We start from the raw sequence: 17,475 nt of genomic DNA, 5'->3' as shown, positions 1-17,475 counted from the left end.
CATGGAGAGAGTGACAAAAGGCAAAATCATAAAACAGCAGACTTGTTTTATCCATTCTTTAAATTGACTGATGCGGTCATGAAGGGTGTTGGGGGGGGGTTGTAGAGGCCTGCAGGTGCGGTTTCGTTCCCCCTCCCCGACGCCGTGCAATCTCTCCTCCGTGAAGCTTGCCGGTACGTGGCCGTGCTTTCTCCCGGGGCTTTTGACGAGGCCGAGTGCGACCTTAACGGCGCAAGCCTATGCCTGTTGCGGCAGAGGAAAGGCCTACAACTCCCAGCATGCCCCAGCCAGCTTTGGCTGGGGAATGCCGGCCGGGGGATGCTGGGAGTTGTAGGCCGCTCTGTCTAAACAGGCGTAGGCTCGCGCCCTCACTCTGCGCAAGAGCTCTCTGGAGACGCTGCTGACATTTTCCACGGCTCCCTCCGCCCTCATCCCGGCATGCAATGCGCGGGCCCCAAGATGGCGGCCTCCATGCGGCCGAGTATAGTGAAGCTGCCCTTACGCGCTTACTTGCAGGTACTGGGAGGAAAGTGGGGCTGGGGGCACATTAGTATTCGTGGTTTTGGGAGGGGGGGTGCTGGGAGGCGAAGGGTGATGCATATCTTGTGACTCTGAGCGAGCATCTCTTCGTGCGTGTGTCTGGCTTCCTCTTCATTGTTTCTTGTTCATGATACTTAAAAAAAGGGCTAATTATTGATTTGGTTGATACTGACTAGCCTCTAGGAAGCGAAGCCATCCACCCCTCGGCCCCCCGCCCCAGTTAGAGAGCGGAGAGGAAAGAAGGGGAGAAGGCAGACTGCAAAACAGACAGGCGCTAAGGCTGCAGGCTTATTTATTTATTTATTTATTCAATCAATCAATCAATCAATCAATCGCCCTTCTGGCTGGTCACCCAGCCACTCTGGGCGATGCACAACAAAAGAACAGTTTAAAACAATAAAATACTACATTAAAACATCAGATTTCTAAAAATACCCTAAAAGGTAAAAAGGTAAAGGCATCCCCAGCCACTCGTGTCCGACTCCAGGGTGCGGTGCTCATCCCCGTTTCTAAGCCGAAGAGCCAGCGCTGTCCGAAGACGCTTCCGTGGTCATGTGGCCGGCATGACTGAACACCGAGGTGCACGGAACGCTGTCACCTTTCCCGCCGAAGCGGTACCTATTTATCTACTTGCAATTTCTTGCTTTCGAACTGCTAGGTTGGCAGGAGCCGGGACCGAAGATGGGAGCTCACTCCGTCACGCAGCACTCGGGTCTCGAACTGCCGTCCTGCCGACCTTCCGGTCTGCAGTTCAGCATCTTAACCACTAAGCCACCGCGGTCCACAAAAATACCCTAACCCACCCCAAAATGCCTGCCTGAACAACCACGTTTTTAATGTGTGGCGGAAGCTCATTAAAGAGGGAGCATGGCAGGGAGAGAGTTCCACAGAGTGGGGGCCACCACAGAGAAGGCCCTCTCCCTTGTCCTCACCAGCCTAGCTGGCCTTGCTGATGGGACAGAGAGAAGGCCATCTGAGGCTGATCTTGTTCAGCGGCCTGTCTGGTGTTGCTGGAGGCGCTCCTTGAGGTAGGCTGTGCCAGAACCATATAGGGTTTTAAAGGTCAAAACCAACACCTTGAATTTGGCCCAGAAAACAACTGGTAACCAGTCCAATACGTGCTTACTGGGAGTAAGCCCCACTGGGTTCAATGGAACTCACTTCTGAGTAGAAGTGCCTAGGATTGTACTCTTAAGAGCATGATGCTATGCCTGTTTAGGCAGAAAAACGGCCCCACAACTCCCAGCATGCCTCAACCAACCATGTAGGTTGGGGGATGCTGGGAGTTGTGGGGCTTTTTTTCTGTCTAAACATGCATATGTAGGATTGCACCCTAAAAAGAGTGGGGAAGAAAAAGCTGGAGATCTAAGAGAAAAGGGGGAATGAAGGAAGGTATATGTGTGAGAGTGAAAGATAGAACATTTATATGTTTTTCAGTGAGAATTGGTGTGTTTGTGCACAGTTTATCTGTTTGGGGGAGGAGTTCCTGTTTTCATATTAAGGGTTCCACGTATTTAGTACTTGCAGCTTTTCCAGCCATCAAGAAGGGGAAGGGGAAGCATTAGCTGTTGAATTGGTCTGATTTGTAAAAGGCATGCTAGCCCTGCCAGGAGGAGGGATGATGGTGGCTGTGATTATGATCATGGTGTGCACATGCTGCTACTTCTCTGTGTGCATGCACTGTTGTTGCTTTGAGGTGGTGGTGGGGAATCTTTCAGCCCAAGGGCCAGATTCAGTTTTGAAGCTGTGGGGGGAGGGGGTGCATTCCAGTGGTAGGTGGGGCCAAAAGCGGGGGCGGGGGAACCCCATCATATTTTAGCTGAATGTTTGTTTGTTTGTTACATTTATATCCCACCTTTCCTCCAGGGAACCCAAGCAGTGTTTTCATGTCCTTCTTCCATTTTTTTTAATCCTCACCACAACCTGAGAGGTAGTTTAGGCTGAAAGTCAGTGACTGGCCCAAAGTCCCAAAAGCTTTCACTGATTAGAGCTTCTACTGTCAGTCATGACGCCTTAGGAGAGGCATTACAACCTTTTAGAATGGGGAAAAAACTGCACTAAACCTGGGAAACCACCAAATGATCAATGGTTTAGGAAAAGGGCTGGGGCCAGAGGAAGGGGCTGGGGCCATAGGAAGGGGCATGGCCCTCTTAAGAAACCCTGGAGGGCCAAATTGAGATCCTAGGGAGGCTGGATTCCCTCCCCCTGAGATTTCCCTACCCCCTGGGCTGGGATTTTGTGTGATATGTGTACTAGGATGTGCTTTGCTTTGGGAAAAGGCTTCATAGAATCACAGAATAGTAGGGTTGGAAGGGGCCTATAAGACCATCAAGTCCAACCCCCTGCTCAGTGCAGGAATCCAAGTCAAAGCATCCCTGACAAGTGGCTGTCCAGCTTCATCTTGAATGCCTCCAGTGTGGGAGAGCCCACTACCTCCCTAGGTAATTGGTTCCATTGTCGTATTGCTCTAACAGTCAGGAAGTTTTTCTTGATGTTCAACTGGAATCTGGCTTCCCGCGACTTGAGCCCATTATTCCGTGACCTGCATTCTGGGATGATCGAGAAGAGATCCTGGCTTTCCTCTCTGTGACAACCTTTCAAGTACTTGAAGAGCGCTATCATATCTCCCCTCAGTCCTCTCTTCTATATAGTATATGCTTCTTATGTCCCTTTTGTTTGGAAAAGGCAAATATGTTTGTACTTGAATGTATGCATGCTTTGAATCTTTTGGAATGGGGAAGGGTATTTTGTTTGCATCTCTCACCTGCACCCTTTCCCAAAATGAAGGGAAACGTGTGTGCATACGTCCGTGCCCTTGGTCTTGCTTTGAGAGGGCTTTTCAATCTCTGTACGTGCTTCTCCCTTTTCTTGGGAAACAGGAGTGTGTGTTTGTTTTGGAAAGTCAAGGAATTCTGCAGGACAGAGGACTTCGTAAGACAAACAAAAAGCCATGTAATTGTATGTGTTTTGAACGAGAAGCGAAATCTATTTCCTGGTTTTGTGTGTGTGCATATAAACATTGGTATATATTGAATGCATATTGAGCAACTCTGTGTATTTGGGATGAAATCAACTTGACTTCAGAAGCTAGTTGATCAGCTGTGGTGTGACTGAGTGTTGGCTGGCTGACTTGTCTGCTTTCTTTTTTTAATTCAATAGGGTGCAGAATGTTTACTGAATCCTGCCCGCTTGGCCCCATCCTCTGTTGTGGTCCCAGTGAGAACGAAAAAGCGGCATTTCATTCCCCCATCAGCCAGTGCAAAGTATTCTACCCCGGAAGAGCAGCAAAAGCATGCCAGGGCTGCAGGGATCGTGATGCCTCATGAACGGTTGGCACGCCCCATAAATATTTTCTGTACAGGTAGGTGGCTGTGATCGTTTGTTATGCAGGAGGGACTAGAGTAGGGTTGATCCTATAGGGTAGACCCCTATGGAAACTTGGACCCCAAAACAAAATGAATATTGGCTATTTTTACATGCTCCTTTGACACCATTCAGGTCATTTTTAGTGTAGAGTAGCCATTCTTACAGCTGGCTTTTAAAAATAAGCGAAGTGCTTTAATTGTACCTTTTGTGCCCCAAGCGTGACTTTTTCTTGAGTTTCCAATGTGTTTCCAATGCGCAATTTCATAGAGACATCTTTTTCTCTCACTGCATTACATGTTGGTTTAATTCTTTAACATATTTCTGAAATACTTTTCTATATATCCAAAGCTGATGTTGCTCCACACAGTGTGGGCTGCTTCACACAGGTGTAGTTATTTGACAATTGCAACATCAAGTGGTTTTGTGTGCCTGTGACTGAGCCACCATTCTCTCTAATAAAGAATTTGGGTGGTTGAGTGCCAATCAGTTTAGAAGTGAAATGGAGCCAACCAAAATGCCTGGGGGACTTTCTAGTTATGCAGAAGCACAGGTTTGGATCCAGATTTAGTAATACTTGGGAGTAATTTAAATCAGTGGGAATACTCCCAAGTATGTTTAAGTCTGAGTCCAGCCCATTGACATTTGTAAGTTAACAGAGTAGTTGGGGAAAAAACCCTGGAGCAGTTGCTTGATCAGAACTGAAGGAGAAGAAGAAAAGTACCAGACTGTGTGATTCTATCAATTATTTCTGTGGTTGAGACTTGGAATGGCAATGTGTCTATCAGGGTTCCACCATTAACCTGGACCCCCTGAGCAGCTCCTTAAGGCTCTCTTGCCTCCTTAAGAGTCTCACCTTCCTTCTTTTACCTTCCCCTTTCCAGTAACATGGGGTTTAGGCTGTAGGCGTGGGGTGATTGACACTCCAGACACCTGGAGTTTTAACCCCAACAGCTTACTGGTAGATTAAATCAATCAAATCACAACTAAATGTATTTACACAACATTGCTGAATGATACAAAAGGCATTAAGAGAAAATAAAAGTTGCAAAATGCAAGTTCCTTTACTCTAGCTGTACTTAGACTTCTCCAGGGTGCTTCTTCCTGCTCCCTCATCAGGCTCTGATCTTCCCGACTCTCTCTTACTGTCTCTCTCTTGCTCTCTCTCTTTATATACCCTTCTCCCTCAAAACTGAAAGTATTACGTTAAACCTGAAGAAATGAAACTTAACTTGGGAATTGAAGCTACTCCTCTCAGGGATACCCCCTCCCAACAAAAACTCCAGGCTTCTAAGCCTGACCTTTTTTCCCTTTGTCTCTGCAGGCTTCAAACAGTGTCAGTTGAAAATAATTCCCTGCCCCAAAATGGAGGACAAGGAGATAGAGATAATTGGTCTGCTCAAGCCCCTGACCGTTGATAGCAAATATCCTGGAAGAAATGGGCGGAAACAGGTTGTGGGAGTTCCCCTGCTCTATACAGGGATGAATCAGTCAGTTTATTTAAAATATTTCTTGGCTGCCTTTCAGGGCAGAAGCCCTCCCAAGGCAGCTTACAGCAATAAAAATACATAAAAACAACAATAAAAGTCAACAATAAAACCAGCAACAATCTTTACAGCATTAACAGCAACAGTAGCAGTCATATTATGAGAAGGCCAAGGTAAAATAATACGTTTTCAAGGCCTTCTTAAAAGTCTGCAATGCTGGAGCATGGCGGACCTCTGACAGCAGCTTGTTCCAAAGGTGTGGGGCCACTGCAGAGAAGGCCCTCTCACATGTAATCACCAACCTGACTGCTCTCATAGGTGGGCAAATGAGAAGGGCCTCACTTTCTGATCTTAAAGTGTGGGCAGGCTGATATGGGTGAAGGGCGTCCTTCAAATAACTTGGTCCCAAACCGTTTAAGTTTTTAAAGGTCAAAACCAGCATTTTGAATTGGGCTCGGAAACGCACCGGTAACCAGTGCAACTGGCATAGTCTAGGCGTTATGTGATCGAATCGCCTTGCCCCCACCAGTACTCGCGGGGCTGCGTTCTGCACAAGCTGAAGTTTTTGAACCGTCTTCAAAGGCAGCTCCACGTATAGCACATTACAGTAGTCCAGCCTGGACGTGACTAGTGTGTGGATACCTGAGGCAAGGTCTGTCTTCTCCAGATAGGGCTGCAGTTATCCCTACCTGACTCCCGAACATGCATGCATGTGCTTCCTGGAAAGGCCTGAATGGTTCCATTTGCAAGCTGGATAGAATTCTGAGTAGAAGCAGTCCTCTTTTTTATTTTTATTTTTTATTTGCAGATATAACAATAGCAAAAAAAGAAAGTGGACGGGTGGGGGGAGCCACAAAAGAAAAAGAAGAAAAAGAAAAAAGAGAACATGACATAAAACTTATCTATACACAACCATTTACAACACCTTTAATAAAGAAACAAAAGTGGACGGGCAGGATTTAACGCTTCTGCCTCAAATATATAAGCAGTCCATATGTTTCAACATCAGTATGAGATTGACAGCTGTATGAAATATGTTCAAATGTAGCAAGAGTTGCGAGATCTTCAGACCAGTAATGATAGGTGGTGAGTGTTTATCCTTCCAAGCTTGAAGTATGAGTGTTTTTGCAACTGTAAAGGCTCTCAGTGTCCATTTTCGCTGTCCCATCTGTTAATCCCCACCTCGCAGGCATATAATTTAGAAGTGCATGAACATCCACAATTATCACAGATTTTTCAAGAGCATTTATACAAGCAGTGACTTCCAGCTAAAAAGAAGCCGCTACATGACATGCTCCCATCATATGCCTCAATAAGGCTTTGTGTGCGTTACATCGCCACCATCTAGCAGAGTTAGCCAGCTTCTTCTTAACAAGCCTCTGTGGTGCCCTCTTAAGAGAACAGAGAGATGCTGAAGTTTGTTTATTTATTTATTACATTTATATACTGCCCAACAGCCAAGGCTCTTGAGGCAGTTCACAGCAATGAAAACCATAAAATACAACACAATAAAACATAATATAAGGCTTCGAAAGTTTGAAAGTAGCATGTGAAACCCAACAGTAGTTACAACCCAGGGAAAGCCTAGGTGAAAAGGTGCATTTTTAGGAGGCACTTGAAAGATGCCATGTTTCCTGTCTCCCGAACTGCACGGGGGAGGATTTTCCAGAGGGTGGGTGTCACTACAGAGCAAGCCCACCGTTCGGCCTGGAAACATGTGTTCCAGGCTCCATTTGTTACAGATGTTGCCCAGTGTCACCTCAAATGTAAAGCTATTGAACGGAATCATTTTACATATGAATGCCTGTTCTCCCTGTGTAGCAGAATGAGATGGGAGGAACCTGATTCAGCAAAGTGGACTGTTCTGCGTCAGGGTACAGGCAGGGGGATGCCAGGCATGGGACATGCTCCCACATGTTAAAATCTCCGTGTAAATAAAATAACAGTGAACCTAGCTTATTGGTGAAAGAGGTTCTAGCCCAGCCTACTCTCTCTGCTCTGCTGCATTTGTACTTGGCAGGGTTTTTTTAAAAAAATACAGCTGGACATTAAAAATGTGACAGACACACCCCACCTGTAGTCTGAAGTGATATAGTCCATTCTACCACCTCTAGACTCTTGTCACCCTATGCTGCTGCGTGTTCAGACCAAACTTCAGCTACCGGTCACCAAATCTTGAACGATCACGTGATATGCCCGCATGCGTGAACTAGTCTTATCTCTTGGTATTCCTTTCCTATTCCTGCCACTCTACAAAATCATATTTGTTTTTGGCCCCTTTTCTTTCTTTCTCTCAAGTCTCTCTCTGTACTTCTGTCATGCCATTCCTATGCAGCCTGTTATTCCCACTACTCCATATTAGCTAGGTAGAACTTCTAACTGGCAAAGTGCTATAGGGCACAATCCTATGCACGTTTGGACATTAAAAAAAAAGTCCTCCAGCTCCCAGCATTCGGGACTTTTTCTCTGTCAATATGCATAGGATTGCCCCCTTAGAGTCTTTGTTGTGTTTGCCTGAACGGTAATCCTGTCGGGTATGCTAGTGTTACCACTACCGACTGAGGAACTATTCGTATTTCCTATGCCTTCAGTTCAAAATACGTCCAGGGCAGCAATGGGGAATTGAGGCTGCTAGCAAGGGCCACTCACTGAGTACACAAGAACTTGAACCTGGATCTCAGATGCCCAAATCCACTGGACAATGCAGATCTCTTTTCAAGATCCGCTTCTTTAAGCAAAGCATTGCTGAACTCTTGTTCCCTTTCCCTGCACCGCCACTCGCAACTTGACTTCGTTATTCGTTTGGAAACCCAGCCTGTCTCCTCACCCAGTTTAAAATGGGCTATAAGACTATAGTTGCAAGGGTTCTTGAATTAATTAACATGCTTCAGCAGATAAGTGAACAGTAATGTGTGCTTTAATTATCTCTCCCAGTTGTTTATGGGATTTGACATGAATCTTACATTGGGTTTGTTTTGGGAGCAGGGAGTTGGGGGGGGTTTAAATAGTCTTTTGCTATATTTGATTGCTTCCTGTTTTGGCTACACAGCTGGGATCTTCGATGCATATATTCCTCCCGAAGGGGATGCCCGCATGTCGTCTTTGTCAAAGGAAGGACTGAAGCAAAGGGCACAACAGGTCAAGCAGACTGCAGCTTCGCAGCTGGCGTACGTACCGTTCTCTCTGCGGCAGCCATTCAACCTGTGGGATCTGGCCAAACCATGACCATGTATTATTTTTTTCCTTTTAGCATCTGCTGTTTGTGTCACAGGTCTCTCTTTAACACTTGTGCAGGTCTTAAAGACTGCTCAGTCCCTAAAAGCTTAGAGCGATAATAGTCCATCCACATTATCCCGAAAAAGTACATTGTACAGCCCTCCTGGTACTCTTATCAGTTGAGAATGCAGCTGTGGGAGATTCATGATTGAATGTTTCCCTGTATGAAAAACTCTCTGCATGTAGAAAATGAGCACATTAGGGAGAAGGCTAGGTTTGAATGCTTCTGTGTGCTGGTTTTCCATAGGCAAAGGGTTTTTTTTGATACTCGTGGTCTCTGAAAAGTTGAGATTTTCCCCACCTGCGTTCTGACATGGTACAGCCCTAGGAGTTACAATGTACTTTTTCCCCGAATGTGTTGATTGGCTTTCAGAAATGCACAAACACCTAAGTATCTTGCAAAATGTAGGCTTGTGGTATGTGAGGGGGCTGGAGAGCATCCGCTAAAGAACGTAAGTATTGTTGCATCAATGAAAGATCCATCTCAGCCAACGCTGGCCACTTGGGTGCCCTGGAAAAGTTCACAAACAGGATATGCTGAAGAGAATTGCCCCTTATTGTTTATCCTCTAGTCTTGGTGAGCTGTGGTATATTGTTTCTGTACATGGAGGTTCAGTTCCTAGGTCTTGTGGTTAAGTCATTGATAGGCCAGTCCTCCATGAATGGGTCTAGCCTTCTTAACAGCCTTTGAAGCTACTGGCAATTGCTACATCTTGTGGCAATAAATGCAATTGTGTACTGTGTGGACAATAATTTTTCTTTTGTTTTTCTGGAATTTGCTATGAATCAAACTAATTCATATGCAAGAGGTACCCTCCTTTCATAAGCCCTGTCACAATCTCTAATGTGCCAGATCATATACTTGCAGATATCATTCTCTCTCAGGATAGTAAGGCAATTCTCGATCAGATTATTCCACTTCCAGCAGGCAGAACTGCTAGTGGAGGAGACCGTGCCTTCTAGCAGGCAGGGTCAGTCCATAATTCCAGAGTGTTGCAGGAGGTGCCTGATTTTAAGAAAAGAAAATATTTAAAAAATAAAGGTGAAGAATTGGAGGGGCTTCTTCTGTGACCACCTTTCTTCCTTCCACAATTGAACCAGGGCAAAGTGTGCTCAAGACCAAGTGTGTTAAATGTGAAAGTTACATTAACTGTGCAGGAATTTCATGTCACTGCTGTGGTGTATGCATAGTCCTTGTATATCTGAAGAGACCTAGCTTCAGCACTACATTGTTACAGGCTGTTTCTCTTGCTCCCTTGAACTGTAACCGCTTTCTCTCCTTCAGACTTATCTTGTCCTTGTATTTGCAGAATCCGAAAGATCAAAGATTATGATCCTGACTTCAGCACCAAAACATTTGCAGAAAAAGCCCAGGATATCTTTATTGAAGCTCACAATTGCTTGACAAAGTAAATATGCTGTAGGATTTTTCTGTTCATTCTTGCCATTGTTCCTGCCCCACGATTTAGCTAACAGCCTTATTGGATCCAGAAGGCTGGTGATATAAAGTAGGCTAAATATCTTACATTGGACCACTGTTTAAGTGTTCATCAAAATTGAAATTAACCGGGCAAAAATCAGTTCTGTGTGTCTTGGAAGCTTGCACGCACCAGCTTTTTGCCGTCTACAGGCACCAGATACTGATGTGTACGCTAGTGTAATTCATGGAGGTTTTCAGATGCCCTCCACCAAACATTTAGGGAGCCAACTCGAGATTCTTCAGTGCTTGGCAGGCTTTAATACCTCTTTTCTATAGATCTTGAAGGTGATTAATAAAAAGATCAAAGGTCCACAAATCCATTTGCCAGTGGTAGCTATCTCTTTGCTTCTGACAATCACCCCTGCAGAGACTGCCGTGGTGTGCAATCTTTCACTGTGCTACGCACGGGTGAACCCTCTCTTACACAGAGAACTCTCGGATGGAAATAGTCTGTGGCCAGTTTTGGACAATCAGCAGGAGAAACATCAGTTGTGTCCCCTGCGTCTGCTGGTCGTGCAACTGGGATTACCCTAAGTATTCGCACTGCATCGCGGGTTGCTGTATTGTCTGAACCTGGCATGCAACACAGTCGTAGTAACCTTTTACCCACCCTTCAATCCCTACTGCAAGCCTTGGGTTGTAAGGGTGGGTGAAAAGTCACTATGCCACACCGGGTTCAGACAACGCAGCAACCCGCGGTGCGGATAATTAGGGTGATCCCGGTCGCATGAGTGGCACGGGCAGGGGAAGGCCGATGCTGCATTGTTTCCCCCACTGATAAGCTGAACCAGCCTGTATCTCATTTCCTGTTGGGCTTTTGCAGAAGCAGTAAGGGAGACATGCGCTGCTGCCATCTTCTTCAAAGGCCAGTGTGCAAGTGAGACGAGATCCTGTGATTTCTCTGACACATGCAGAAGACTTGGCGAAGGGGTCAGCAGTGTCCACACAGATAATACCAGCCCAACAAGACAGAGTTTGTGGACCCCTGTTAAAGACTGCAGCTAAAACTTGGTTCTTGGTGTGCAAAAATTTAAAAAGTTTTTCCCCAAGCCTTGTACTGTGCATACACAGTTGTGAACGATGCGGCAGAAAGCTAGTTACCCTAATCAACTACATCCCTGCTGAGAGCCAGTGCTGATCAACTTAGTTCATGCAAACACAGCCTGGTTAAACCATAGTAATTATCCTACTGTAACTAATTGAGAACGAAACATGTGATCTTGAGCATGCATTGTTACGGTGCTTAAACATAGGGAGGCATAAGGCAGTTACCTGAGTGTGCCCCCATTTGCAGAGGTTGTTAAGAGTTTAGAGGCCATCCTTGCTGGTAAAAACAACGGTCTTGTGGTACCTTAAAGACTAAGAAATAAATCTATTGTGGCATAAGCTTTTGTGGACTGCACTTCATCGGATGCATGAAGCGTTACCCTGAGTTACACGTATATACACACGATTAGGTGGGGGACTTGAGGTCAGAGGCAAATAAAATACAGGAAATGCAGCCAGGGACAATCGTGTTATTAACATTAACCACTCACCAAACAGTTGGTGATACCACTTCAAACATCTGGTGAAGTGCGTTGTAGTCCACAAACGTGGATGTCATCCTACTTTTTGGGTCTTTAAGGTGCCACAGAATTCTGCAACACATTAACGTGGCTCTCCCTCTGGAAACCCTTCCTTGTGTATAGGCTGATGTGTATCGGGGTTGTTGTTTCACTGTTGAGAATAGAATACCAGATGTTTTCACAGAGAACAGGATCTTGACTGAATCAATTCTGCACAGTCATCTTGGTGACTTAATACTTTTAAAAAATCCTTTACAGCTTTAACAGAGAGAAGCTTCATTCTTTAGTGACGGAACGCTGTTTGCCGGTAAGTATCTGTGATGAGATCAGCAAATACCTTGCCAAAGAGTTAAAGCCCCTAGAAATGATAGAAAGAAATGTGCCTGACACCTACGTGACTTCTTCAGGGTATCCCTGGTTTCCCTGTTGGCTATGGAGGATGGAATATGCCAATCCTCCAAGTGCTCAGCAGACAGTAGCGGTGCTCGTGCCATCCCTGTGCAAACACAGGAAGCTACATTATCCTCTGCCAGATAATTATGCATCGATCCCAGTATTGTCTACTCTTAAGTGGCAGTGGCTCTCAGCTCTCGACCAGGGGTCTCCCTCAGCTCTGGTATTTGACTGCCTTCCACGAATTGAAGCTGGGACTTTGTACATGCAATGGATGTGCCCTGTTGCAACTTCCCTTCCCTTGGTCCCAGATTCACCAGATGCTTCCGAGGGGCAAGGCCAGACCCCTTTGCTCATCCCAGAGGACCAGCGAGCTGGGCTGCTTTAGGCTTGTCTTTCCCAACAGAAACCCGCTTTTCACTGTGGCAGGCAACAGTGCCTTCCCTCCCTGTGGGCTTCATAGACAGCCCTGGTGTCACAGTTGGGTGGAAGAGGAACACAGGAAGCTGCCTTATACTGAGTCAGGCCATTTGTCCGTCTAGCCTAGTATTGCTGACACTGGCTGGCTCTCCGGGGTTTCAGGCAGGATTCTTTCCTCACCCTACTTGGAGATGCTGGGGATTGAACCTGGGACCTTCTGCATGTGCTCTGCCACTGAGCTGTGGTCTCTCCCACTACCTTGCCTGGCACCTTAGAAGAGATCAGTTAGAAAAACAGAAACAGAGACATGTTTAAAAAATACTTCATCATTCATTCATTCAGTGATATTTATGTACCGTCAATATAATAAATAGGATCAGGTGGCTAGAGGTAACAGAAGTCCCATGTGGTGGCGTTTGCAAGCAGGGCCTATATGGAAACTGTCCGAGCAGCTGTCGCAGTGTCTACGTGGCATCCCTTGTAGACAAACCATGTGCCTATCAACTTAAGTCGCTGGGTTGTTTTTGCTTTGTATTATTACTTTGTATAGTACCATGCTAGAATTGATGAGGTGCAAGAGGGAAGGGGCCAGGGTGGTGAGAAGTGTAGCTTGGCTGTACCAGAATTTCATTCCTGTTTGCAAATGTGCACTTGAGCAAATCCCCCCCATAAAAGTAAAAAAAAAAAACTGGTCTGCAAGTCCGTACGACTTGGAAAAAGCCAGCTATAGAAATCCGAACTAATCTGCATCCATTGTGGATTTCTGCGACATCCCTAATCATGGGCCCTGGTAGTGCATGTAGTCCAGATCCCACTAGAGAGGGGTAGAGCAAGCTACACATTTTTTATTTTATCTTACTTTAAAATATTTATATAATGCTTCCCATTTTAAAAAATCCCAAAGCGGTTTACAGCAAATTATTAAACAAAAGATTATAAATCACAACATATAGACAAGCTAACAGGGAAAAGCCAAGGTAAACAAGTTTTTAGTAATTGTCAAAAGCTCATGATTGTCGGTGCCTAATGTATCACAGAGGGGAGGTCATTGCAGAGAGAGGGGGCCACCACAGAGAAGGCCCTGTTGTCATGTTACTGCCAGAAAGAACTCTTCTGGCAGCAAGGCACCTGCCCCCGTTCCCACCAACTCCTGGATCCCCCAGCTTTGGGGGCCTGAAGTAGCAAGGAGGCTTCATGGGACTATGCATCGGCCTCTGCGTACTTTGAGAGCGCTGAAGTCTTAGAATCATCCTTGTTGCTAAAAATGGATGTTACGTTGCTAGGAAATGACCCGAGGAAACAGATACAAGACTATCCGGTGGAGTTTTGTGGAGTCGGTAGAGCCCCCTCAGGTGGTTCAGGTGCGATGCCCAAGTATGGTGAACAAAGACAACCTGTACGGACAAGTAACAGTTCGGATGCACACCCGGCAGGTACGTGTACCCAACCACCCTCCTCCTGGGCGTGACGTATCATGTCCTGCCTATCACCATGTAATGCCAAAGGCTTGATTTCTCATTCTTCCTGGCAGACTTTAGCCATATATGACCGGTTTGGGAGGCTGATGCATGGTGGGGAGCAGATACCAAAGGATGTCCTGGAATATGTTGTGTTTGAGAGGCAGCTGGTCAACCGATATGGTCAGTGGAGGCTGCACGGCAAGATTGTTCCAGCTTGGGCTCCTCCAAAAGACCCCATCATCAAGGTACCCTGTTCGGGGCGTGCTGCTCTAGCATCTTTCCCATCCCCGCATGCTGTTTGTGAAGGTGTTCTCATGTACATGGCTCTGTTAGAGCAATGTCACGTTCTCATTCTTGTTTTTTGCATTCGTGTAAGACTCTTCCTATGTACAAGGTACTTTATATTTTATGTCAGGCTGAGAGGCAGTGACTTAACTAAAGCCTCCCAGTATGAGCTTCATGGCCAAGCAGGGATTTGAAGCTGGGTTTCTCCTATGCCTAAATACAACGCCATCAATTGCACCTGTTCTGTCTGATGCACCTTGCAGATGTTGCAGTGTGGAAGTGTGACATCTGAAGGATACCTATTTTAGGGCAAGAGTGTGGCACAGGGTATAGGGAGTTGGGTGCGTGAGGCTTGGGCTCACGTCCTATCTTTGCCCTGCCCTTGTGTAGCCCTGCGGCAAGTGACTATCCCTCAACCTTAATTTTCCCCATCTAAATAATGGGAGTAATACTGGTCCTAGGGTGGTTGCGAGGACACGCACAGTTGTTGTGAATGACTTTGCCAGTGAAAAGGATCTACCTACACTAGCTGCTTCCCCACATTCTCTTCATCATGCTCTTAAAAGGCCAGGCTTCCGTCGCCGTCCGGCACCACCGTCAAGAAGCAGAGCCTAACGTGGGGCTGTGCAAATGGAGGCTGGCATGGTCCTGAGCCAAGATGTAGGACACTGTTGAGAGCGGGCGCTTGACCTGTTCTTTGCTCCCGACCACGAGTTTAGCCTGTGCTCGTGTGGCGGTTCCGAGTGCAAGCCTCTACTTTCTCCTCTATAAATGGACTGACTGCCATTCCGTATGAAGGAGTAACGTGCAGCACATAGAGGTAATGCTGGAGTGGGGTGAGGGGGCTTTTGCGACCCCTGACACTGAGTGACCTGTTCACCACTGACAGGGGCTCCATGGAAAGGGGCAAAGCCCTTGCTGAAAGCAGCTCTGGGTTGTGGGGTACAAATACACAAACACGTATGTGAGAGAGATTGAGAGAGGAGCTGATTCTCAACATTGCTGCTTTTCTCACCCTCCCCTTGAATGCAGCTTTTGGACGGGGTGGTCTTAAGCATTTCTTCTCCCTCAAGGCCTGAAGGCCACATTTACTTGGAAAACTGTAGGATCAGGTTTGGAGAAGCAGCCGTTGCATTTTTTCACTGCTCTTAAAGCAGTGCCCTCCATGATGGGTGGAAAGAAGGAAGGAGCGGAAGGGGTGTGGGGAATGGAGCACTCTCTCCCCTCTCGTCCAAGCTGATGGTGATTTAGCTGCGGTCTGAATGAGGCAGGGGCGGGGGGCTTTGGAAGTTGGCAGGCTAATTTGTGTCCTCCTTCTGTTTTCCCCTGTCCTTTGCAGACTATTATGATCCCAGGACCAACTCTGGAGCCTTCACAAGAGTATGAAGACCTCAACCTTCCCCAAGCAGCACCAGCCCCACAGACTCAGTGGCACAAATAATCCCAAAGGAATGAGCCACAGCGGACAGAAGGTGACACGCCAGGCGAGAGGACTGCCGTTGAGCTGAGCGCTACCAGCCTGAGAAGCCTCTTCCATTTCATGCCTCTGTTCCAGTCTTTGTCACATCCATACACATGTTTTGTGTACAGGAATTTGTTTTTGAGAACTTATCGCACAGCTCTGGACTGCTGACAGAAGCACGGCGGCATTCAGCAGACTGCAGACCACCAGCGCTGCTGTCCCTTCCAAGCCGCTCTGGTTTTCCTCGTGAGACCGATCGCGGTATATCCTCAAATACTGGCTGAAATGGCCTGTTACTTGTTGGTCAGTAAAGGCATAGACTTGAACCCATTGTGTTAATTCCTAAAAAAAAAAGAGGGAAAGGGGGGTGGGGAGTCCTGTTCCTCAAGGCTGCCAGGAAGGCGCATCTCTGATCTAGAATGCTGTCCCTCCTAATACCAGATGTGTTGAGGCTGGCTGTGGTTTATACAGTGGTGCTGGGTGTTCTGCACATGTTCATAGGCACACATCTCTCTCTACAGGATGTAGAGCTGAGACTTGGTGAAGATAAAGTTGATCTTTCAGCTCTTAAAAAAAAAAAAAAAGACCTGCAGTTAGCTGGCTTTAAACAAATGTCCTCTCCAGACATTTGTGGTGAGGCTTTTATCCTGCAATCACCCTACCTCAAACACAGAATTTTACAGGGCGTCTAGACAATGGGTTGGATCCAGATTTAAACTGGATCACCTGCACCACCAGAAGTGAACCTCCCTGCCCCCTTCTTTGCGCAGCAGCAGCTCCCCCAGCCCCCTGGAAATGCTACACAGAGAGTCAGAAGATCCTGCTGAATGGGGTGAGCTGTGGGGAGGGAGATCCCCAGAAATCAGGGAGAAGGATCTTCTACAAGCCGAGCCCTTTCTCTTGCAGAAGGCAGATTCTGGATCCAACCCATTGTCATTTTCATTTGTAACCCTGCCATGTTTTCCTACAGCTTCTGACATGTTTTTCTCACCAGAAATTGGGATTCATACTGCGGGCTGTATTTAGTCAGTGCTAGAAAGAAGAGGGGCGGGGGGAGCAATTTAAATTTCTCATTTTGCAGTGTTTTGCAGAGAGCCCACCACCTCCCTAGGTCATTGGTTCCATTGTTGTATTACTCTACTGGTCAGGATGTTTTTCCTGACGGTCAGCCGGAATCTGGTTTCCTGTCACTTGAGCCCATTATTCTGTGTCCTGCACTCTGGGATGATGGAGAAAAGAGCCTGGGTTTAGTGGTATACCTAAGGGGTAGTATTCAATGCAAGTCCTACTTGGAGTAGACCCACTGGAATAAATGGGACTTTAGTGAGTCATGTTAGACCTATGTAGAAAAGTTTTAAGTATATAAATGAAAACGTAATGTGTGAATGTAACACATGTGTTTTGCAAACTTATGTGTTGAACAGATACACCTGACAGGAAGTGTCTTAATGTCAGGGCTGGGTTTACTCCATATAATATGTGAAACAGGCTTGTGCCAGAGGCCATAGCAATCATGCAAACCTCTGGCTGTATGGTTTTCTCCCATTGTGGGAAGCCAGCAGGACTGGGGTGGGCAGCAGTGCTCTGAGCAGTTTGTACTCTGATTTGATTGATTGAATTTATATCCTGCCTTTTTCCCTCTTGCAAGGAACCCAAGGTGGCTTACATTCTCCTCCTCCTCCATTTTATCCTCACAACAACCACCCTGTGAGGCAGGTTGGGCTGAGAGTCCATGACTGGC

At 46.5% G+C, this 17,475-nt stretch overlaps 1 protein-coding gene across 2 annotated transcripts; it reads left to right on the top strand.

Annotated features, from left to right (window-relative positions):
• Positions 1-430: 430 nt before the first annotated feature.
• On the top strand, positions 431-16,303 carry MRPL45 (mitochondrial ribosomal protein L45). 2 transcript variants are annotated; one of them, XM_084804730.1, is made up of 8 exons: positions 431-516; positions 3,700-3,901; positions 8,440-8,557; positions 9,977-10,075; positions 11,973-12,021; positions 13,811-13,960; positions 14,059-14,232; positions 15,612-16,303. In XM_084804730.1, the coding sequence occupies exons 1-8, from the start codon at positions 439-441 to the stop codon at positions 15,711-15,713; spliced, it is 972 nt and encodes a 323-aa protein (XP_084660856.1). In that variant the 5' UTR covers positions 431-438; the 3' UTR covers positions 15,714-16,303. The 2 variants fall into 2 exon arrangements, with proteins under 2 accessions (XP_084660856.1, XP_084660855.1); XM_084804729.1 differs by lacking the exon at positions 15,612-16,303 and having other exon boundaries at positions 14,059-14,544.
• The last annotated feature ends 1,172 nt before the right edge of the window (positions 16,304-17,475 follow it).

The sequence above is a fragment of the Heloderma suspectum genome, chromosome 6, assembly GCF_057233095.1.
Source record: "Heloderma suspectum isolate Gila_16-S chromosome 6, 16-S_ref, whole genome shotgun sequence".
Classification (NCBI taxonomy): domain Eukaryota; kingdom Metazoa; phylum Chordata; class Lepidosauria; order Squamata; family Helodermatidae; genus Heloderma; species Heloderma suspectum.
This window is presented reverse-complemented; position numbering and strand designations above follow the sequence as displayed.